This window comes from Epithele typhae (assembly GCF_022376455.1).
Source record: "Epithele typhae strain CBS 203.58 chromosome Unknown BXZ73scaffold_80, whole genome shotgun sequence".
In the NCBI taxonomy this organism is placed as follows: Eukaryota; Fungi; Basidiomycota; class Agaricomycetes; order Polyporales; family Epitheliaceae; genus Epithele; species Epithele typhae.
In genome coordinates, this window is record NW_025954271.1 from 113,484 (window position 1) to 135,921 (window position 22,438).

The 22,438-nt window shown below is 60.4% G+C and overlaps 7 protein-coding genes across 7 annotated transcripts; 4 read left to right on the plus strand and 3 right to left on the minus strand.

Annotated features, from left to right (window-relative positions):
• Nucleotides 1–965: 965 nt before the first annotated feature.
• BXZ73DRAFT_106306 (P-loop containing nucleoside triphosphate hydrolase protein) lies at nt 966–6,940 on the plus strand (the record flags this gene model as incomplete). The annotated part of the gene is made up of 21 exons (XM_048016587.1): nt 966–1,051; nt 1,125–1,443; nt 1,497–1,934; nt 1,989–2,052; nt 2,108–2,148; nt 2,264–2,310; nt 2,375–2,893; nt 2,952–3,281; nt 3,341–3,414; nt 3,464–4,121; nt 4,173–4,245; nt 4,299–4,391; nt 4,450–4,723; nt 4,779–4,876; nt 4,933–5,000; nt 5,051–5,256; nt 5,312–5,551; nt 5,617–5,719; nt 5,777–5,895; nt 5,952–6,235; nt 6,293–6,940. 21 exons carry the CDS (start codon nt 966–968, stop codon nt 6,938–6,940), a joined length of 4,782 nt encoding a protein of 1,593 aa, XP_047872848.1.
• Nucleotides 6,941–7,602: 662 nt separating this feature from the next.
• BXZ73DRAFT_81437 (uncharacterized protein) lies at nt 7,603–8,638 on the minus strand (the record flags this gene model as incomplete). The annotated part of the gene is made up of 7 exons (XM_048023501.1): nt 7,603–7,637; nt 7,715–7,783; nt 7,874–8,047; nt 8,104–8,136; nt 8,193–8,408; nt 8,460–8,494; nt 8,541–8,638. 7 exons carry the CDS (start codon nt 8,636–8,638, stop codon nt 7,603–7,605), a joined length of 660 nt encoding a protein of 219 aa, XP_047872849.1.
• A 1,679-nt stretch (nt 8,639–10,317) lies between these two features.
• Nucleotides 10,318–12,387, minus strand: BXZ73DRAFT_81438 (fatty acid desaturase-domain-containing protein; the record flags this gene model as incomplete). The annotated part of the gene is made up of 13 exons (XM_048023502.1): nt 10,318–10,515; nt 10,581–10,654; nt 10,703–10,751; nt 10,812–10,895; nt 10,962–11,033; nt 11,098–11,213; nt 11,276–11,315; nt 11,372–11,414; nt 11,466–11,486; nt 11,541–11,704; nt 11,764–11,880; nt 11,943–11,950; nt 12,009–12,387. 13 exons carry the CDS (start codon nt 12,385–12,387, stop codon nt 10,318–10,320), a joined length of 1,365 nt encoding a protein of 454 aa, XP_047872850.1.
• Nucleotides 12,388–13,010: 623 nt separating this feature from the next.
• BXZ73DRAFT_106309 (ribonuclease H-like domain-containing protein) lies at nt 13,011–14,190 on the minus strand (the record flags this gene model as incomplete). The annotated part of the gene is made up of 4 exons (XM_048016588.1): nt 13,011–13,038; nt 13,328–13,637; nt 13,693–13,761; nt 13,821–14,190. 4 exons carry the CDS (start codon nt 14,188–14,190, stop codon nt 13,011–13,013), a joined length of 777 nt encoding a protein of 258 aa, XP_047872851.1.
• Nucleotides 14,191–14,727: 537 nt separating this feature from the next.
• BXZ73DRAFT_106310 (DnaJ-domain-containing protein) lies at nt 14,728–16,173 on the plus strand (the record flags this gene model as incomplete). Its single annotated transcript, XM_048016589.1, has 6 exons — nt 14,728–14,815; nt 14,868–15,091; nt 15,147–15,222; nt 15,287–15,695; nt 15,750–16,020; nt 16,075–16,173. The coding sequence occupies 6 exons, from the start codon at nt 14,728–14,730 to the stop codon at nt 16,171–16,173; spliced, it is 1,167 nt and encodes a 388-aa protein (XP_047872852.1).
• Nucleotides 16,174–16,843: 670 nt separating this feature from the next.
• BXZ73DRAFT_54501 (uncharacterized protein) lies at nt 16,844–17,353 on the plus strand (the record flags this gene model as incomplete). Its single annotated transcript, XM_048021177.1, has 1 exon — nt 16,844–17,353. A coding segment is annotated over one exon (510 nt), but the record flags the coding sequence as incomplete, so codon positions are not given.
• A 1,256-nt stretch (nt 17,354–18,609) lies between these two features.
• On the plus strand, nt 18,610–20,489 carry BXZ73DRAFT_54505 (WD40 repeat-like protein; the record flags this gene model as incomplete). Its single annotated transcript, XM_048021179.1, has 2 exons — nt 18,610–18,915; nt 19,155–20,489. The coding sequence occupies 2 exons, from the start codon at nt 18,610–18,612 to the stop codon at nt 20,487–20,489; spliced, it is 1,641 nt and encodes a 546-aa protein (XP_047872854.1).
• Between the last annotated feature and the right edge of the window lie 1,949 nt (nt 20,490–22,438).

A 22,438-nucleotide genomic window follows, 5' to 3' on the forward strand; every position in this document is an offset into this window, starting at 1 on the left:
GGACTCGTAAGTCGGTAGACAAAAAACCTGGACATTTTCGACGCACTTCATTTGCGCGATGGAGGGAGCAGACAAGTAGGTTGTGAAGATTTCGTAACACGAGGGAGTATTTGGATGGGTGACATGAGACGCCCGCATGTCATGATGCTCTACTCAGGATCACATGCTCCTCACCGCACCTTGTTGACGGGGGAAACAGACAGAGTACGAGCGCGTCCATCTTGCGTGACGGCAAGTAGGATCCATTCAGGGAGCGCGCTGGTGCACTGTACTTACGGCTACTTACGGGCATGCTCGTCGCTAGGCACAGTACCAGATATAGATGAGCGCTTGCCACCAATGCACCCGGAAGACGCTCGTCCGATAAGCTGGGCCGTCGGTGACACCGTCGAGCATCGAGCGACACGCAGGCAGCTGCAGGCTTGGAAAAGCAGCCTTTTCTGGGCTGAGAAGATCTTTGAAGAGCTTGAGCCTTGCAAAGCCGAGCGGTGACTCGCGCTACCGCGGCTTGTGCCTGGACAAGGGTCGGAGAGCGCGTCGGGTAAGTACTGCCACTGGTATAGCAGGCTAGGCACGCGCGCGTAATGTGGGGAACGTCACCCGCGGCCCCTCCGGAGTCCTTCCCCCGCATGCTGAAGGAAAGGCCGATGAAGTCGGTGGATTGCCGGCATGGACCGAAACGAGGTGCGACAGACGTGCTGAAACGCTGACAAACGGCACCAGGTCGCTCCCAGGGCTTACGCTGGCTTACGGGTCCGCGTGTGTGCAGTTGATACAACGCCACTTCGAGTCAGAGATAGCGCAGGCGTACATACTTATGCCGAATGATGGATTCTTTTCAGCGCGTCCTTTTCGCTCCGCGCTTACTCCCGCCGTCCGGTTGAATTCCTTCCTCCACACCCTTTCCGCCTGCCACGCCTGCCCCAGCCGCGCAAGTTCTCCCGCGCGCATTCTGAGCGCATAGCATGGACCGGCCCATCGACTGGTTTGTCGACATCGCCCAGGTGCCTCTCACCCGCTCCGGCCACTCGATCGCCTCCGTATCCCAAACGTGCGTGTTCCACTTCCCTGCGCGACGCGCATTCCCCCAGACGCGTCGAGTGACCGCGTCTTCCATCTCCCAGTCCTTGGCTCGACTCCCTCCTCGTGACCGCGTACATTGGCGCGTTCTCCGCCCTCACATTCACCGCGTCATCTGTCGCCGACCGCTTCCGCCCCACCCAACATGAGGCTGAGGAACGTCGCTCCTTCTTCCGCCGCAAGCTCGACATAGTCGGTGGCCCTGCCATTTTCGCCTTCCGGATAGCACAGTCCCTCTCCACCTCCGCCCTCTGCGGCATCTGCTGCGCTCAGCTTGTCGCCTTCCTCAACGCCCAGGATGAGACGTCCGCCCATGGCGTAAACTGGCCCTTGGTCTTCCAAATTGCCTCGGTCGCACTTTATGTGAGTTCTTCTACGCATATACCCGCCCCCACTTTGCGAACCCCCTACCCCAGGCGTACCTCGTCCTCCTCACCTTCCTCGGCGCGTTTGGCACCACAAGCACCGGCTTCCGCGCGTACACGCACGGCTCCTGGGTGCTTGCATGCGCCTGGGGCGTGTACGCGTACCGCGACCTCTGGCCGCTCGCGACCGTCGACCTTTCCCCTGCGGACTCCGCCGAGGGCACGCTCATGTGGGTCAAGATTGCCCTCCTCTCCATCGCCGGTATCTTCGTCCCTGCCTTCTCCCCCCGCAAGTTCGAACCCCGCAACCCGAAGGACGACCTCGTCGCGTCCCCGGAGCAGGTCGCGTCGGCGTGGTCCCTGCTCACGTACGGCTTCATGAGCCCGATCGTGTGGACGGCCTACCGCATGCCCCATCTCCCGTTCGACCTTCTCCCACAGCTATCCGACTTCGACCATCTGCGCAACCTTATCCCCAACAGCTTCCCGGTGCGTATCTGTCAATCAGTGGCTTCTAGCCTGCCGACTCACGATCCTGCGCAGGTCTTGGACCCTATGCGCTCCAAGTCCAGGCTGCCCCTGGCGCTCAAGCTGATCCGTGTGTTTGGTAAGGAGGTGCATTTGACCGCTTTCCCTGCTGATTTGCTAACGCGTCGACGCAGCGGTCGAACTTACCCATCTCGCGGCCATGTCCATCACTGCCGTAAGTCACATCTCAGCTCAGGAGCGCGGCTGTGACTGGGCTTAGTGTATTGCGCCCTCTCACGCTGTAACGGTTTGCATTGGACAGATTGAGACTGACACTTGTATCCTCTCAGGTTGTTTTCGCCTTCGCTGCTCCCATCAGCATCAACAACCTCCTCATGTGCGCCCTTCCTAATTCATTGATTCGGATCCTACGGATACTGAACCTTCTCCGTGCCTTACAGCTACCTCGAAACGGGCAGCAAGGGCAACTTCGCCGTCGAGCCATGGTTCTGGATCGTGTTGCTCTTCTTCGGGCGCGTGTTCAAGGTCATCTCCGACGAGTGGTTCGTGTACAAGACCACGCGCGTGAACGTGCGGATGCAGGCGATCGTCACCGAGCTCGTGTTCGAGCACGCGCTCCGCATCCGCATGAAGGCCGAGACGTCGGACAACGCCACGGCGGACGACAGCAACGCCCCGACTGCAGTCGCAACCCCGGACAACGCGTCCCAGGCCGACGTCGACGCGTCGAGCACCGACGACGCGGACACCGAGACTGGCACTCATTCGGCCGAGTCGAGCACCGCGACTGCGGTTTCGCCGTCGCCCCAGCGCCAAGACAAGGACAAGGGCAAAGGCAAGGAGGAACCCGCGAAGAAGGAGGAACCGAAGAAAGAGAAGGGCAAGAACCTCGTTGGCCGCATCAACAACCTCGTCTCGAGTGACTTGAGCAGCCTCGACTTCTCGTCCATGCACCTCGTGTTCGCTACTATCGAGTCGCCCTTCCAGATCATGCTCTGCATGATCTTCCTGCACCAGATTCTCGGCTGGAGGCACGTTCTCTCTCGACTTCAACCTTCTTGATTTAACTTACATTGGCTGCAGCGCGTGGGTCGGGTTTGCGGCGATGATCCTCACGCTCCCCATCCCCGGTTACATCACTAAATACCTCAGCACCACGCAGCGCGAGAAAATGCAGCGGACCGACGGGCGTGTGCAGCTGGTCTCGGAGATGATGAACGTCATCCGCATGATTAAGCTTTTCGGCTGGGAGTCGCGCATTTTGTCGCAAATCAAGGAGAAACGTGATGAGGAGTTGGTGGTCATTCGCAGGAACAAGCTCCTCGGCGTCTTGAACAACTTGTACAAGTGAGTCGTCGATTGCTTTCACATGGCGTGAGTTAGATTTGAATACGATGCGTTTACAGCTACTTCGTCCCCATCCTTATCATGCTCGTGACTTTCTTCACGTACTCGGTTATCATGAAGGAGTCGTTGACCGGTACGCCGTATCCTGTGGCCTCTTTTGTTCCGCGCTCATTACCCCGTAGCTGCGAAGGTCTTCTCGGCGATGAGCGTTTTTGACATGCTCCGCATGGACATCGCCGCGACTTTCTACATCATCCCGGCCCTCATCCAGACTCACGTCGCCATTGGGCGTATCGCGGACTTCCTCTACAACACCGAGCTTATCGACGAGTTCACCGAGGCCGCGAACCCGGAGACCGCGCTCGTCCCCGCCCCGATCCCCGACTCGCACAAGGACAGCGTCGGCATCCGCCACGCGTCCTTCACCTGGGCCAACGACTCGGCGCAGCAGGCGTCGGTCACACCCGGGGGCACGCGCCGGCGCGCCTTCGCGCTCCACGTCGACGACGAGGTCTTCTTCCGCCGCGGCAAGGTCAACCTCGTCGTCGGCCCGACCGGCTCCGGCAAGACCTCGCTCCTGATGGCGCTCCTCGGGGAGATGCACTACCTCCCGCAGGGCCCGGACTCGTTCGTGAGCCTCCCACGCGCGGGCGGCGTTGCGTACGCGGCGCAGGAGAGCTGGGTCCAGAGCGACACGATCCGGAACAACATCATCTTTGGCGCGCCGTTCGACGAGGCGCGGTACAACAAGGTCATCTCGCAGTGCGCCCTGAAGCGCGACCTGAGCCTCTTCGATGCTGGGGACCAGACTGAGGTCGGCGAGAAGGGTATCACGCTCAGGTCCGTCGTCTTGTTGTGTGTTCTGTGCTTGTGGCTGACGATGTTTCCCAGCGGTGGTCAGAAGGCTCGCATCACCCTCGCGCGTGCAGTCTACTCCAACGCGGATATTCTCTTGCTCGACGATGTAACGCACATCTCTCGCCTCCACACACCGCTTGTCGCTGATACACCCTATAGATCCTCGCCGCGCTCGACGTCCACACCTCCCGCTGGATCGTCGAAAAGTGCCTCAAGGGCGACATTCTCCGTGGCCGCACCATCGTCCTCGTGGTAAGCGCCTCTATCGTGCCTTGATCTCCTCACGCCCTGCTCACGCGCGCTCGATCAGACGCACAACGTCGCCATGGTCAGCCCGATCGCCGACTTCGTCGTCGACATGGGTGCGGACGGGCGTATCGTCAGCCAGGGGTCTCTCTCGACCGCGCTCGCGCACGACACGAAGTTGCTCAAGGAGTTGAAGCAGGACGAAGAGGAGATGAAAAAGGCGAGCCAAGAGCTCGACGCCGAGGAAGACGAAGACGAAGACCAGGAGGCGAAAAAGGACGCCGGCAAGCTCGTCGTCGAGGAAGAGACTGAGCTCGGGCATGTGGGCTGGGACGCACGTAAGTTGCTCATCGGAATGGCTATGTAGATGGATGACTGATCACGAGATTCCAGTGAAGCTCTTCATCATGAACATGTCGAGTACGCCTGTGCTCTTCTGGGCTGTGTATATTGGCTTGTACATTGTCCGCCACGCGTTGAACAATTTCCAGGTGGGTAGTCGTTGACGCTTCTGTTTTCACTCTCTGTTATTGATGGTTTTGCACAGACTTGGTACCTCGGTTACTGGGCGGCCCAGTATGAAGTCATGCCCGCGGAGGACGTCGATGTGTCTTAGTGAGTGAGCTTTCATCGGCCCATAAATGAGTGAGCTGACAAATTCACAGCTACCTCGGGATGTACTCTGTCACTGTCCTCATCGGCATGATTATGTCGGCATTCTGTATCATCTACTACGTGTTTGGGACCATCCGGGCAGGGCGGATCATCCATGAGAAACTTGTCGTTTCCGTCATGGGCACCACGCTCCGCTGGCTCGACAAGACACCGACGTCGCGCATCATCGCGCGCTGCACTGAGGATATCCAGGCCGGTATGTGAATCACGTTCTTCATCTACACGCCCGTCTTTGTTGACTTTCGAGGCAGTCGACAACCGCGTCGCGATGACCACCGAGTTTGTCGTCCAGATCGGAGTTTTCATGATCCTCAAGATGGTCTCCGTCGTCATTTTCTCGCCCATTTTCCTCGGCCCATCGCTTGCCGTTGCGTTCCTTGGCTACAACATTGGCTCCATCTTCATGAAGGCACAACTTTCCGTCAAGCGCGAGATGAGCAAGGTCAAAGCGCCGGTCCTAGGCCACTTCGGTGCCGCTATCACCGGAATCAGTGCGTATTTCGCCATGCTAGGTGGTACGGATGCACGGGTTGCTAACCGGCGGCGTTCTCGATAGCTTCCATTCGCGCCTATGGCAAGCAGGAAGACTTTAAGATGGAGTCGCAGAGGCGCATCGATCGCTTCAGCCGTGCCTCTATCACGCAATTTAACCTCAACCGGTACGTTGGTAGTCGTCATGCCGCGTCCAACGCAGATACTAACGAATGAGTATGCAGCTGGGTATCGATGCGTGTCGACTTCGTTGGTACTCTGTACAGCACGGCCCTGACCACCTACTTGGCGTACATCGCGCACATCAGTGCATCCAATGCCGGTTTCTCGCTCAACATGGCCGGTGCGTAATTCACGTCTGGTGATCCACGCTTCGCGCTGACGTGACCGTTCCCCCAGCTGCCTTTAGCGGTGTCATCTTGCAGTTCGTCCGTGTCGTCAACGAGTGGCAGGTGTCTAGCAACAGCTTGGAGCGTATTCAGCAGTACCTGAATGTCGAGCAAGAACCGAAGCCCACACCGGAGGGTGTTCCTCCCGCGTACTGGCCCGCCAGCGGTAGCCTCCACGTCGAGAAGCTCTGCGCTCGCTACTCCGAGACCGGCCCCCGTGTCCTCCACGAGGTCTCGTTCGAGGTCAAGTCCGGTGAACGGGTGGGCATCGTCGGGCGTACAGGCAGCGGCAAGGTACGAAACACCTTCCATTTACATAGACCGAGCCGGATTTACTGACGAGCCCCGCAGAGCTCCCTCACCCTCGCGCTCCTTCGCTGCATCCTCACCGAGGGCCACGTCCGCTACGACGGCCTCGAGACGCACAACGTCAACCTCGACGCGCTGCGCTCGAGCATCACCATCATCCCGCAGGTGCCCGAGCTCCTCAGCGGCACGCTCCGCCAAAACCTGGACCCCTTCTCCGAGCACGACGACGCGGTGCTCAACGACGCCCTCCGCTCCGCCGGCCTCTTCTCCCTCCAGGACGAGGGCGACCACTCCCGGATCACGCTCGACTCCGAGATCGCGGGCGGCGGCGCGAATCTGTCCGTCGGCCAGCGCCAGATCCTCGCGCTCGCGCGCGCGATCGTCCGCCGGAGCAAGCTCCTCATCCTCGACGAGGCCACGTCCGCGATCGACTACGAGACGGACACGGTCATCCAGGGCTCGCTGCGCACGGAGCTCGGGAAGGACGTGACGCTCCTCACGGTCGCGCACCGGCTCCAGACGATCATGGACTCGGACAAGATCATGGTCCTCGACGCGGGGAACATCGTCGAGTTCGGGAGCCCGGCGGAGCTGCTGAAGAACGAGCAGGGCATGCTCAGGTCGCTCGTCGACGAGAGCGGGGATCGCGAGAAGCTGTACGCGATGGCCATGGGCGCGGCGAAGGCGTGAGGTGTGCCGACTACCTGCTCTAGTATATCTCGGATGCGAGGTTTTGGGTTTATTTGTTACATATACTGCGCCGTGATGTAATGCTTTTGGTGTTTGCTTACTATCGTCGATCAAAATCATGATACGTTCAAACTTCAGCTATCGCAGTTCGGACGTTTGAGAGTTGCTTTGCTGGCTTCCGCGCTACCGATCTGCCATCCTGCAGGACGGGCCTCCACAGGGTGCCGTGCGTGCCCGACAAATGGGCATTCGTCGAGCAGCTCATGTACGCGCGTTTGGTCTCCCTAATGTACAGTGAGGTCAGTTAGGCTCTATCTGGAGGCCGCATCTTCTGTGAAGGCTGGCCAGGTTTTCGCAATCAGTTCATTCGACCTCGTGTACCAGAGTCGGACGCGGGGCGAGTGCATTCGTGCACAAGACATGTTTCATTATTGTTGCAACCCCCCACCACGGAGAACACTGCGATCTCGACGAGGCGAGGGCAGACAACTCGGACGAATGGATGGCAAAGTGGCAACCAAATGCATTTCAAGTGGTCTCTCCTGGTCGAAGTGACTACAGATGTACGTAGATAGCGCATGTTGGCTTCCCCGCCGCACGAGCGACGGGTACTAGTCCCGAGGGCCACGGAGAGGCCTGCGCCGATACCTCGGGGAGCGTGTTTAACCGGAGGTCGTAAGGACCTCCGTCGCCCGTACTAACGTAGGTAGACATGGACATAGAGATAGAGAGAGAGAGGAGCCAAGGACGGGCCGAGCTGGGGCCGGCGCGTACGAATGTCCCGGAGCCCAGAAACATTCCGTGAGGATCGCGGAGCGGCAATCATCGGGTCGTACGCGCCGCCTGACGATCGCCGTCCATGAGGGCATGGGAGAGGGGAGAGAAGGAGAGCAATCGAGAGAAAAGAAATCCGAATCTGAGGGCGTCACGCACGAATTTCCCGGAGCCGAATCATTCCGACAGGCTTCGCGGAGAGGCAACCATCAGGAGTGTGCGTGCCGCCTGGCGCAGGACCATGCCCTACTTTCGCCGCTGGATTGGACAGCGGGAAGCGATCAACCGCGCCCTTACTGAGCCTGTACATATGACTGGCCTCGAAGACGGTCGCTGCGCAGTCAAAGTCAGATTGCATTCGAAACCGATAAGGAAGGTGATCGACTTACAATGATGTGTGTGTGTCGTCGAAGACACAGCTGCTGTGCGGAAGTCAGCGTCGACGTCGGCGGAGAGAGTGAGATAAACACGTACAAACCACCGGCGAGCTTCAAGTGCGTCTCGTGAGAGCCATCGGTGAGGACCATGAGGGGTGGTCTGAGGTGCATACGCGCCTCATCCTCAGCCTTACGTGCGGTGCGGCGCGAAGCCACTGCACGCTGTCTCTCGCCTGCCCATGTAGCGGTGAGGATCGCGAAGCGCGAGCGACGCCAGAGCCTCGGTGCCGGGCGAGGTGAGTGACATGAACCGAGTTCTAACGGGTGGTCAGTGTGAGTGGCGCACGACAGTGGCGAAGACAACTGACCTTCGAGGTGCCGTACGCGTTTGGTGAGGCCGACACTGCGAGTCGGAGGGCAGTTGTGAGCGGCGGAACCAGATGCCTCACCCGGAGGCGAACACGTCGTCGTCGTCGCCGTCGAGGCGGGCGAGGAGCGAGGGTGTGGTGTGCCGCATGAGCAGGTGTGCGCCGTGGGTAGAGAGCATCGTCGAGGTGGTGGGGTCGTGGGGGTTCTGAGGAGAGAGAGCGCGGGGGAGGGGGGCTTTTATCCTCGCCCCGCGGACCCCACCCCGAATCCCGAGTGGCGACCGCATCATGCGAGATCTGCGCAGAGAACAAGGCCGTCCACTCGGCTCGCCCAACGACCCGTCGAGGCCCGCGATGCTGGGGTCCCGAGGATCACCTGGCCAATCGCCTCCTCCACTTCTCCGCGCCCAAGCAAGACCAGGTGCTTCTCGGGTGGGAAGGGGCTCTCGGATCTCAAAGTAGTCCCTGGAAATTGATTTTAATCAACAGAAGCTCGCAGCCGATTCCCGACAGAACGACCGACCTATCGAGCGCGAGAAGAGTCGGAGAAATATCACGGCGGCGACCAGGTGGCATAGCAGGCTGTCGTGTGTCGCGGATGGGTCGCAGAGCCCAAGCGGGGGAGCAAGAATCCAACATAACAGCACTCACGAATGATGTGGGGTGCTCGAGTCAGGCCCCGGCTGGACGGCGGAGTTCAGAAGTGTTGCCAATCAAGGGTTTGGTGTGGGCGTCCTGGTTGTGAGCGGTGGACAAATCCGACGTCGCGATATATGAGTGCTGCTTCTTGATTTAAGCCTCAACATGTGATGATAAGCAGCGTAATAACGCACCCGAGATCGTCGCTGGCCTTGCGCTGGCGCTGAGATTGCCACACTAAGAGTCTCGACTCCCGACGAGACGACTCAAGGCTGGTATCCCACCGTACTTCCATTTATGTGACGGCTCAATACGGGCTTAAGAATACATGAACTCTGATACAAGTGCACTGAATCATTCGAGCCTGTGTTAAGAAGACGTACCAGGCAATCTCTGGAAAGTTTCTTCAACAAGATGATGAGAGGAGCAAGCAAGGAGCTTAGTAAGAGTGTGTGGCAGAAGCGCACGCGAAGCCCCGGGCCGGGGTGTTTAGCGCCATATATTCTCCGATCTTGGCGCTTGACATATGCGGAGAGTGTTCAGTCTCAGAAGGAAAAGAGAAGAAGGCTAAACATGAAGCATCTGTTCCTCACAGAAGTCATCGTGATGGATGGGGGCGAACGTAGAGGCAGAAACCACACTTACCTCTGAAGCCATATGTTGAGGCGTAATGATTTAAAGGTCCCGACTCGTTCCCGGCAACAATCCAAGACCATTCAAACTTACAAAAGACTACGGCAAGCAGTCCGATACGTGACTGAGCGGACGTTAGACTGGAGGACGCCCCAGACAACATGGCCCCTCGGAGCATGCCTGGTTAGTAGAGATGCTGCGCCAGGTACAAGCGAAGTCAAAAATGCAACACACTACCGGCGATAGCTGGAGCGGAGCAGCCTGAAATTTCTGGTACAGTCGTATCTATCATGTAGCGAGTATCGAGGGTCGCAGGTGGGGCGAGAAAGAGGGAGAGAGCGCATCGCGACGCGTCGCGATGATGGTAGAGCCTGCTGGGCACACATGAAGCATGAGCGGGGCCAAGAAGCAAGGAACGTTTAACTCCGGAGGACTCTGGACACCGCGGTCACGTCGCGGGTGCGTCCACGCTGAGGTCATCGGCGCTGCCATCTATATAACAAGTAACACACAACAAGACTTTCGTAACAAGCAGAGCGGACGAGAACGTTGAAAGCGAGACGAGCGAGAAAACGATATCCGACCATCAGCCAGTCAGCCCAGCGATGGCGAGTGCGTCCGCCTCCTTCTCCTCTTTGGCCGGCTTGGCGTCGCGCGCGGTGCTCGCGGCGTCCGCGCACTCGCGTCCCACCTCGCCGCGCTGGTTTTTGAAGAAGACAACGTCCCCCTCGTCCTCGATGAACGTGCACTGAGTGAAAGAGCGCCAGAGCGCGTAGATCGTCGGCTGCCGGGGCACGACGTGAGCGTCTGCGGACGTCGATTGCGAACGAACGAGACAAGGGGGCGCACCGTCGAGTCGTAGCAGTAGTACTCGCCCAGCACGGGCTTGATCGCCTTCGTCACCTGCGCGAGGTTGTCTTTCCCTGCGCGTCAGTCTCGCGCGCGCGCAAACTAGACGAGCAGGCACTCACAGAACGGGACGTTCACGAAGAAGTGGTGCGCGACGTGGTGGTGCGCGATCTAACCACGCGGGCGGGAGGTCAGCTTCCCTTCGGTGGGTGCGCGCGCGGAGGGACGTACGCCGTGCCAGAAGAACTCCCCGATCCAGCCGAACACGGGGCGGTCGACGGTCGCGAGCGCGCCGCGCGCGAACGTCCACGTTTTCTGCGGGCGATTGGGCAGAGATGAGCGTTTGCTTGGCCAGACGCGCCTGGACGAATCTGGACGCACCTCGCGGTAGTACGGCACCGTCGGGTCGCTGTGCTGGAGGTACGTGAACATGACGATCCAGCTGTGCGCCCACTGCGCGCGCAGTGTCCGAAGTCAGCACTTTGACCAATCGTGCGAGGAGGAGTGGGAGACGCACGAGCCAGGGTGTGAAGTAGAGGCTCCAGACCGCGTGGAAGCCGGCAAAATAAGACCAAGTCGTGAGGAAGACGAGCATGCATCCGATCGCGATGTCAGAGACGATGATCGCGCTGCCTGGGGGCCAAGGGGAACGTAAGTGGAGGTCTGCGGATGACGGGAGGTAGGGATAGTCTTACGGTCTTGGGGTTTGAAGAGCTTGGAGTCGGGGTTGTAGTGCTGTATCCAGGATAATCAGCAAGTGCATTCCGATTCTCAAGAATAACGGTGCATACGCTGGTCCAAGGAGGGTACTTGGGGTTACCCTTGCGGTTGTGGCTGAACAAAAGTAAGGGGAATACCGAGGGAGCGGGCGGCAGCCATGCTTACATCAGGTAGAGCTGGAAACCGCTGAACAGAGTTCATCAGCAATGTGGAGAACATAGATTAATCCGGCACGCGTACAGGAACTGGCGGATGACCATCTTGAAGAGAGTAAATCCCGGGGTCTCTTCCAGGATCTCCTTGTAGTCCATCTTGGTTGCGTGCTCCACATCTGGCAGGTTCTTGAAGTCAGACCGCACCATCGGGTGATACGTCTCGTCGCGCGACAGGTGGTTCGTTCCTTTCTGTGAACGGAAACATGAACGGTCGGATCCGCGACATGCACGCAAGCCAAGAAACGCACATGATGCGCGCGGTGCGTCAGCCGCCACGCAAAGTACGGCGTCAGCATGAAAGTGTGCAGGCCCATGCCGCACGCAATGTTTACCCACGCGTGCGGCGAAATCGCATCGTGGCCGCACTGTGGGGTCGCATCTCTCAGTACACGCACACGCCTGCGCCGATCACAGCAGCCAGGCGCACCTCATGTCCTGGAACGCAAATGGCACCCGTCAGTTTACTCTATTTCCGCCCGGGCGAGACACTCACCGAGCGTCCACATCCCCGCGAAAGAGACGCTCTGCCAAAACCAGTACAGCACCCAGCACGCCCACCCGAGCGCCGAACTTCCGGCGGCGCCCCACCCGAGCGCGCTCGCGGCGCGCCAAGCGATCAGGTCGATGCGCGTGGTGAAGGCGTAGAAGAGCGCGCTGAGGGCGACGTGGCGGACAACGTAGAAGACGCCCTTGACGGTGTTGCGCTCGAAGAGGTGGCGCGGGATGGCGGCATGGACGTCCTTGATGGAGACCGTGGGCGGAACGAACTTGCGCGCCTTGCGTTGCTCGTACTCGGGGGCATCGTGTCCGAGCCACGCGAGGACATCGTCGGAGGTGAGGGCAGGGGCCTTCGCCTTCGCTGCGGAGGCCATGGCGGGGGCGGGAGAGGGAAGAAGGGAGAAGGAAGAAGAGTGCGAAGCAAGCTGGAGGATCTTTTTCTCGCGAGCTTAAAAGCTGGTGGGGACGTTCCTGCCTCATGGACCGGCTGACAGCGGGCTCGTGGAGGCTCGGAGGGGCGCGACTGCTGGGAATGACGCCCTTCGGATTCTCACACGAGAATACAGAGATGCGACATTGGCGGGCTCGGTGCAGGACATGGACATGCCGCGAGCTTTGATCTACTTCAAGGAGGCGGAGATGAAAGCGCGGACTGCAGATTGGCCAAGTCCAACTCAAATGAACTGGCTCACTTCTCACTTGAGGCAACGACCCGCCCAATAGACGGCTTGTAAGAGCGGCCCTGCAGGTGTAGCTGCGTCTTGGACTGTTCACATGACGTGGGAGGCAGAAGTTGATGAAAAGACTCGGTCAAAGTGGAAAACATTGAACCAGGCCAGCGCCATCTTCAGGCGTCTGTTGAGAGGCACATGACTATTCCCACACTCGCCTCGGAGAGTGGCGCTTTGCACCGCAGTGGGACCTCCCTTGAAGGACTAGCATAGACTCCGCAGCAATCAACTTCAGGCTTCATGGGTACACACTACTGAGATGCAGTCTACAGCGAGAAATGGTGGAGGATGGTACTAGCCACAAATATGAGAAAGACGGGCCTGTGCTCTGGAAAGCCAATCATCTTCGTCCGAAGTGAGCTCAATAACGTCGTCATGCGTAGGCGGCCGCCTTCTGACCACCTTGGGCACAACGGCTGCTGACATAGCCTCCTCACATTCGCTCTCCTCTTCCTCCTCCCTCGACGCAATCGCTGCAGCCACCACCTGGGCTACGCTCACCACTGGCGGGGATAGGGGTTTGAGCACAGTAGGCGGTGCAGCAGGTGCCTTACGAGGTGCCCTCGTCAAGTCACCCGCGCACGCATCGACGTCCACTGTCCGTCCATGCTCCTCCGCGATGGCGACCAAGCATTTGTACACCACCAGCGCGCAGTGTGCGTCGTTCGCCGCGTACTGACGCTGCTCTTGCGAGAGCGGTTGCGCCTCCCAGTTGCTCGTGCGCACAGGGCCCTTGCTGAGCGTCTTGTGCGTGTACTGCTTCACGATCTTGGCGAGTGCAACGATCGAGCGGTTGAAGGGGAACGCCGGGTCGGTGTGTCGCGCGAAAGTGCCTAGTTCGACAAGACCAGCAGCGCGAACGCCATAGTCGCGGTAGAGCTTGTGTCCATCGTCTGCGGAGGGCGTCTTTGTGAGATACGGGGAGGGCAGGCTGGCGGTGAAGCCTACTCTTTATATTCGCGCCCAGTTTGATTCTGTGTTTGTCCTCTATTACTGCTTTCACGCCTCGTGGGAAGCCTGGGAATATAGGCGAGGATCATCAGCCCGTTTTCAGGTGAGCAAACGAGTCTACCGACGTTTCATGGCGCTCAATTGTACCAGGAGGATGATCCGCTCGCTACTCAGCTGGAGGAGAGCAGTACGGTTCTCTCTTGGCGCCTTCCCGCGACGGAAGTGGACGACCCACTCCAAGTCGAAGCCGAGGGGTCCCGGCATGACGCGGACCATCTCATTCGCTTCTTCCTCGTCGCGTGTGTAAACAACGGCGGGACTTGGCTTGAACCGCGTGTACGAGTACACGGAGCTCAAGCGCGACTTGGACGGGCCAGCTTGAGGGTGGCTGAGAGTAGCGGTAGAGGACTCAGGTCGGTTCTCGACATCATTGTTACGCTGATTGAGCGCAGTGCCAAAGGTCGCGGACTTCTTGCCCAGTGGGGGTCTAGGCATGGCTTGTTGTGGCGCGTATCGAGTCCTACATCTCCTGTTGAGTGTGACCATGACCAAGAAAGACAGCGTAAACATACTCGTTCTGGACTCTTGGGATGTTACGCGCTGCGTTCGATGCTAGGGGGCCAGCTCTTGCAGCCTGTGCCGGCGATGGATCGACTTTCATCATTGCGTCGAGAACGGCGAGTATCTTCGACCTTGGCTTCGCCTTGCTGGCATCGGTCTGAAGGGTACTTGTAGATCTTGCGTCCATCTTCACGCAGTAGTCGTGCAGGCACGCAATGAGTGTTGTAGCGGATATTTTGTTGAAGCAGAGGACGGATTGACAAACCGAACATGAGCGTCTAAGTGGCTGGCACGGCACTAGGCGCGTTTTCCACGTGACCGCGTCGGTGCTAAAGGCCATTGATCCGCACCTGCCATATCGGGAGAGCGATACCTCGTCCCGGCCGATTGCGAAAATTTCGTCCTCATCGGTCGCCGCAGCGTGCACACCCCGACCTCCATCGCCCCCTTCCCCCCAAAAAAAAATCCACGATGGCCACCGTCGTAGAGCTCCCAGTTGTCCCACCACCACTCCCTGCGTCCTGGACGCCTCCTGCAGCCTCGGGCAAGACCGTCTCGCGTAAGTCCTGGCAGATCTCTAAAGGCAGAGTCGATTCTAATTCGATCTATAGCCCTCGTCGAGCGGAAGTTGCTGCCTGCTGGTCAAGCCTACCTTGCGCATGTACGACGGGCTGTGCACAATCTCACCTTCGAGGAGCACGACAAGCACACCGAGGAGGAGCAGAAGCGGTTAGCGGCCTTGAACGGAAATGGTGCCGCAGTGGAGGATGATCTCGGTGTCGGCGACGAGGAGGAGGCCATGGAGCTGTCGCTGCTCGACCCAAAGGAGTGGAAGGTGCGTCACCCACCCAGCCAGGCCGAGGCTTCCCCCGTAAACCGCCTGGCTGCAGAAACAAGACCACTATGCCGTCCTCGGTCTCTCGAGCCTCCGCTACCGCGCGACGCCCGATCAGATCAAGATTGCACGTACGTCTTGACCCCACTATATGCGCCCGTTCTCCTCATCTGACCCCGCCCCTCCCTCTCGCAGACCGGAAAAAGGTGCTCAAGCACCATCCCGACAAGAAGGCAGGTGCTGTCGGGGACTCGAACGACGATGCGTTCTTCAAGTGCATCCAGAAGGCGAACGAGGTGCTCATGAACCCGGAGCGGCGCCGACAGTTCGATTCCGTGGACCCGCACTACGACGAGCTCGAGCAGGACACGCCGACGGCTGCGCAGGTCTCGCGTTCGAAGAACCCGGACAAGGCGTTCTTCCAGCTCTACGGGCCCGCCTTCGAGCGTGAGGCGCGATTCAGCCGAAAGGAGCCTGTGCCGATGCTGGGAGGCATCGATGCCCCGAAGGAGGCCGTCGAGGGCTTCTACGACTTCTGGTACAACTTCGACAGCTGGCGGAGCTTCGAGTATCTGGACAAGGAGGTCAACGAGGGCAGCGACAAGTGCGTTGATCATCTATTCCTTCCTTTTCGCTCGCGCTGAGAGCGTTCTGGCAGCCGTGATGACAAGCGGTACACCGAGAAGAAGAACAAGTCGGAGCGTGCGCGGCGCAAGAAGGAAGATACCGCCCGTCTGCGTGGCATCGTGGACGCCGCGCTCTCTGTCGACCCTCGGATCAAGCGCATCAAGCAGGAGGAGAAGGAGGCTCGTGAAGCCAAAAAGAAGAACAAGGGCGGTGTGAACGGTTCTGCGAACACGAAGGAGAAGGTGGAGGAAGAGAAAAAGAAGGCGGAAGAGGAGGCAAAGAAGAAGGAAGAGGAGGAGAAAGTGCGTCTTACTTCGCCATCCCTGTTTGCATCCCGCTCATTGCCTGTCTCACAGGTTGCCCGCGCGGAGGCCAAGAAGGCGAAGGCCGCTGCTGCCAACGCGGCAAAGAAGGCGAGGCGTCAGCAGCGTGCCACGGAGGACGGCGCTGCATAGTCGTTAGTGGTTGCGTTCGTTTTGTGGACTTGGTGATTCTCCTACCCCCATTGCATTGTTATCGCCCCTGCATCCTCTGACCCTGTCAGACCCTGTCTTGCACGTATTGTATACCTTTAGAGGCGCTTGCCCTGCTAGACCCATGTGATGTAGCTGTCTTTCGTCTCTCCAATCCACCATATGTACCTCTATCGTCACTCCCATTTGCAATCTTGCTTCGGAGGGCGCTGTCAGTAAGTACTACATACACCGTCTCCAAAAGCACAACGGAGGTGAGTCCGGATCTTCCTGCCTCGGGTAACTCAAGTTCCTTACAGGAGACGGCCGTCGTCTGAACTAGAGCTCTGCCCTCTTCATCACAAAGATCGTCGACGGCCATGCGGCGATATTTGGCCTGACCAGACTAAGCGGTGCTCTCTGAATGGCGATCATGTCCGCCTTCAGAGCACGCACTCACACGTCCGATGCTGCAGGTAAGTCACTAGAAGTCCCTCGTGTGTACCTAGTACTCACGGCTTTGCCACACAGAAAGGCACACATGGTACATTCATTGCCGACTGTGGTTTCCCGTACCGCAGCGTGCACCAAGTCGACGCTGCGGCAACAGATGCTGTAGAGTGCTTAAGAGGCCATCCTCGGATACTCATCGGTGCACTCTCCATCACCGACTATGCCTTCCAACCCCTCCAGAACCTCTCCAGAACATACGCAGAAGAACCGGCCTGCTGTGTTCTTCCGGAACTCCGCCATCGGCGACACCATCATTCGCTCCGTCGACGGCGAACACTTCCACGTCCACGCCGACATCCTGTCCAGCGCTATCCCCTGCTTCGCAGATATGCTCTCCCTCCCCCAGCCTTCTTCCTCTGCCGACAGTCCCCCAAGCGATTCTGAAGTACTTAACAACTCAAAGAAGAAGCGCGTTATCCTCACGCAAGAATCCTCCACCGTCTGGACGACCTTCATTCCCCTCTGCTACCTCCCGAACTTCCGCCCACCCGCGCTCCCCGCCAACCTCACGCTCGTCCGCGACTTCCTCGCCGCCGCCGACAAGTTCGAGTTGCGCGCCGCGACCGACTGGGTCTCCGCCTCCCTCCTGGGCCGCTGCCCGCTGCTTAAAGCGCACCCGCTGAGCGTGTACGCGCTCGCGTGGGCGTACAAGCTCCCCGAGGTCGCCCGCCTCGCCGCGCGCCGCGCGCTCGCGCTCTCCCCGGACGACTTCGCCGCACTCCCGCGCGAGTTCGACACCGTCGCCGCGAGCGAGGCCTTCGGCGCGCTGAACGCGTACCGCATCGCGTGCAGCGCCGCCGCGCGCGCGGTCACCGCCGTGTCCGCGGACGGCCGCCTGCCACGGTGGCTCCGCGCTCTCCCGCACGGGAAGGAGCTCGTGCGGTACAAGCCGGAGCTGTGCGAGAAGGAGTTCGACCACGAGATGGGGGCCCAGGTGGCGCGCGTGCTGTCGCGGGCGTCGTCGACGACGGCGTCGCTCCGGCGCACGCTGTCGGAGCGGGGGGCGCAGCTCGCGGCGCGGCTGCGGCTGCGCTCGCCGTCGACGTCGGGCGCGGGGCGTGGGGGCCAGATCGAGCGGGTACAGCGGAGCACGTCGAAGGTGATGCGGATCTATGTCGCGCCCAGCTCGGAGGGAGGGAGCCTGCCGCTCAGGAATTACCTGGAGGAGCTTACGCGGGCGCTGGAGTTCAGGCCGCATGCGGAGATCGCGCGGTCGCAGGAGATGAAGGATATCCTCTTGGAGAGCGTGGTGGAAAGGTGGGGCCGGTGCGAGGAGTGCCGCGAAGGTGTCTATCCATTCTTGGTGGACAACGTGACGGAGGCCATTCGAACTGAGCTGGAAAAGGCCATCGACAAGGTAGGTCACCCTGATGTTGTCGCAAGAGGTTTTTCTCAATCACCTTCGCGTCAGGTGACACTCAGTGGATTTGTGTGACTTATGGGGAAAGTGTACATGCCACCTTGATGACATTGCGGGATACCCGCCGTCACTCTGCAAGCTCCTACTGAGCACTATGAAGATACTTTAATTAGTCCCGCATGAATCCATCATCATCACCTTGATGACACAATCGTACATACGTGCCGGATATCATGCATGATGCTCCACTTTTCCTTTGTTTCTCTTGCAGAGAGGCAGACGACAAAAATCGGGCGAAGCGTCTTGACGAGAGTGGGATTCGAACCCTGGCCGTCCAAATTATTTCACTGATGCCTATTGCACCCTAATGAGGCGCCCCAGACAGCTCGGCCATCTCACCAGAATTACATAGCTTTTGTATAACAATATAGTATGCTCAGATAACGCGACGCGATCACGAGGTGTGGAAGCGATATGAACTGGACGCGCGGAAAACGCGTTTCCAACGGCGCCCCTTCCGCGCTCACTCTGCCTGCTCCCGCCCCCCACTTGCCCTCTCCCCCGCGATGGCCTATCCTCCGAAGACACCCACCCGCCATCGCTCTCGCTCGGAGACGAAGACGCCCCTCTCGTCATCCATTTTCGGCACCAACAATCTCGCTGACGCCTCAAACCCCTTCATCGTACCGAGTCGTAATGCATCGCCATCGAAAAAGGCGTCAGGTAGCTCGTACCATGTTTCCGAGGCTCTTCAGAGGCAAGCAAGTACTGGCGTCATCCGCAAAGGCGGGATCGAGAGTCGACTGGATGTTGTCACTCGAGATTATGTTCCTCCACCAAAGTCGGAGAAGCGGTCACGGTCCCAGCCAACAGTGAGTCTCGCTATTTTGTCTCCAGCAATCCACTCTCTTCCACGTCCTTGTCTGTCGCTGGTGTACGATAAATATATGCACCGCCCGCCCGGTGATGTCTGCTATGTTCATGCTTTATGCCTCGTGCCACCCATCATCAGTACCGCCATAAGAAGATCCAACAAGGCTTGCTGGACATCCATCCCTTCTCTAGCCTGCTTCCCATCATGAGCTCACTCCCTTCTCCCCCTTCTCCTCAGCGCGATACCAGAGATCGCTTCATCACCACCCGCGACACTGTCGATGAAGTCGCTGCAACTCTGGACCTCATGTCCCTCAACCCCGAATCCGCATCGCCAGGTCATACTGCGCGACTGGCCGCCGCCGCCGGAGTGCCACTGAACCGGCGCATTCTTGCATATCATGAACCTCCCCCTGCCGCTTCCTCCGATCCCCTCATGGCACAAGCTCGCGAGCTCGCACGCCCCCTCTACGCACGCGCCGGTGCCACAACAGCCAATTCCGCACCTGTCACTGGTACCAAGGACCGCAAAATCTCCAACCAGCCCATCCGGATCCTCGACGCCCCAGGCATCATCGACGACTTCTACCTCAACCTCCTCTCGTGGGGCTCTACCAACCTCCTTGCCATCGCTCTCATCAACGCCATCTTCATGTGGAAGGCGGAGACGGGCGAAGTTACCTCTCTGATGGAGGCCCCCGAAGATACCTACATATCCTCTCTCGACTTCTCCAAGGACGGCACCTACCTCGGAATCGGTTACCCGACTGGTGTGGTCGAGCTGCGCGACGTCGAGACGCGCCAGAAGCTGAGGACGATGACGGGCCACTCCGCCCAGGTCGGCGTGCTTTCCTGGAACGGGCCCATCCTCAGCTCCGGCTGCCAAGACGGGAGCATCTGGCACCACGACGTCCGCGCGCAGCGGCACAAGGTCATGGAGCTCCTCGGGCACCAAGGCGAGGTCTGCGGGCTGAAGTGGCGCGCCGACGGCGAGCTCCTCGCGTCGGGCGGGAACGACAACGTGCTGAACATCTGGGACGGCCGCGTGGGCGACGCCAGCGCCGCGGACGCCGCGTCCGAGCGGTCCGCGGCACGCTGGACGAAGCGGAACCACACCGCAGCGATCAAGGCGCTCGCGTGGTGTCCGTGGCAGCCGTCGCTGCTCGCGTCCGGCGGGGGCACGTCCGACGCGACGGTCCACTTCTGGAACACGACCACGGGCGCGCGTCTGCACTCGTTGACCACCCCGGCACAGATCTCGAGCATCCAGTGGTGCGGGCACAAGAAGGAGTTCCTGACCACGCACGGGTACCCGACGAACTCGGTCATGGTCCACAGCTACCCGTCGATGGACAAGCTCGCGGACATCCGGGACGCGCACGACTCGCGCGTGCTCTTTTCCGCGCTGTCCCCGAACGGGGAGCTGCTCGCGACGTCTGCAGGAGACGAGTGCCTGAAGTTCTGGAAGATCTGGGACGCACCGAAGGCGAAGAAGAAGGACGTGAAGGACTCGTCGTCGTCGTCGTCGTCGCGGCATGGAAGCACGAACGCGGGGATCCTCAACTTGCGGTGAGGTGGGGCCTGGGTTGGCGTTACTGTATTACCATCCGTCTATCGTTTTGTGGTATTTTATACGCACCGTCGGATGTCACAAAGTTCTAACGGCGGTTGCTTCGACTCATTTCAATTTGGCCCAAGAACCTCTATTCGGGCGGGAGCTGGCAAACGGCATAGTTGCCAGCCTCGTCAGCCCATTTCCAGGCACGTAGTCAGCCATGATACATTCACTCATATCTGTCGCATCCCAGGCCCTTCGCCATCATGGACACCATGGTCTCAACGCGCCCCACGCTTCGGCGGGCAGTGTCGAATCCCGACGGCCCTTACACCACACCCCGAAACCTGCTCTTAGCTTCAACCGCCGCCCTGCAGCCCCTGCACTTTGCCTTCCCATCTTCGCCCACCGTCGTCGGAAGCCCTCTCGCCCCTTCCCCCGACGCCATCCCTTTCTGTCACCCATTCCAGACCTCTGCGACCCCCGACGGCCGCAACGGTCACGAAGAAGGCGTCATCGCGGCCCTCACCGAGCACATCGAGGACCTCGAGACGCTCTTGTTCGAAGCCATCGAGCTCAACGCGTACATCCCCACCGTCGAGGACGCGCTCGCTGCCGAACGCGGCGCGCGGCGCGCCCTCATGGAGGCCCAGAGCTCCCTTCGAGAGGAGGTCGTACGCCTACGAGCGAAGGTCGGCGACGACTCGTCCCGCGCGGATGAGCTGCGTGTCGTGCTGTCTCTGGCTTCTGCTCACCCATGCTCGGGGACGGGGCCCGACGTGCGGACGAAGGACGACTACCTGGCGCAAGTGCGGTGCACGCTCACAGCGCGTGCGGACGTGCGCGCGTGGCAGAGGCGGGCGGCGTTCTGGAGGCGGTTGGCTCTCGCGACTGGGGCCAACGCAGGCGTCGTGACACCTTCGGCCTCTGCGCTAGAGGACGAGACTTTGGTCGCGCGCGCGTCCCTAGACGAGAGGCATGCGGACGGCGATGAGTCGGTTTCCTCGGGACAAGTTGCCCACTCCGACGGATCGATCGATTTCGACAGCGCTCTCCCGACTCTGACACTGCAGTCGAGCTTGGAAGAATCAGTCAGCGACCCTGAAGAATGTGTCCGCCTCAGCTTCGCCCTCCCGTCACCGTCGCTGCCCGACACCTCCCTCCCCGCAGCGTCTTCTTCGATGGTCCTCCCTGCGCTCTGCGACTCTCCCCGCTCGCCCACCCTGCGCTTCTTCGCCGACCCTCCTGCCACCCCAGCCAGCCCGTGGGACTCCCCTTTCGCCTCTCCCTCTGCGCCCATCTCTGCGTCACCGTCGGTCTCCTCTCAAGCGTCCGTCAAGTCGCGTCGGCGCCGCGCGCAGGTGCTGCCGCCTTTCCGCTCCGACTTCGACTCCTCGGCGTCCGGCTGGGACAGCCCGACCCCCAGCCCACTGGCGGAGTCGTTCTCCGCCGCCTGCGCGAGCGCGCTCCGCCGCTCCCCCTTGAGCGCGAGCGTCTCGTACGAGGACTCGGACGCAGACCCGCGGCGTCCCCCTCCCTACCCGGACCTCCCCCTCGTGCTCGCCCCCGACGAGCACGCCGCCCGCTCCGCGCTCCCCACCACGCTCGTCGCCGACGACGCCGACCTCGTCGTCGTCCTCCACACCGACTTCTCCGAGACGTCGTACACGCCGACGCCCGAGCTCCCCTCCAGCTCGCGCTCGCTCTCGCCCCTCCGCGCCGCCGAGCCGGAGAAGAACGCGCGCCTGCGCGCCGGCCTCCGCGCGATCAAGCGCCTCTCGACGTCGCTCGCGCGCCCCGCGCCCGCCGACGCGTCGACCCCCGGGCACGGGCACGGGCGCGGGCGCGGGCGCGACCGCAGCGCGAGCGTGGCGGGGCCGCCTGGGCTCGCCGCGGACGCGCCGCCGCCGTGGGCGGGCGCGGGGCTGAGCAGGACGATGCCGCACGCGGGCGCGGAGCAGCGGGTG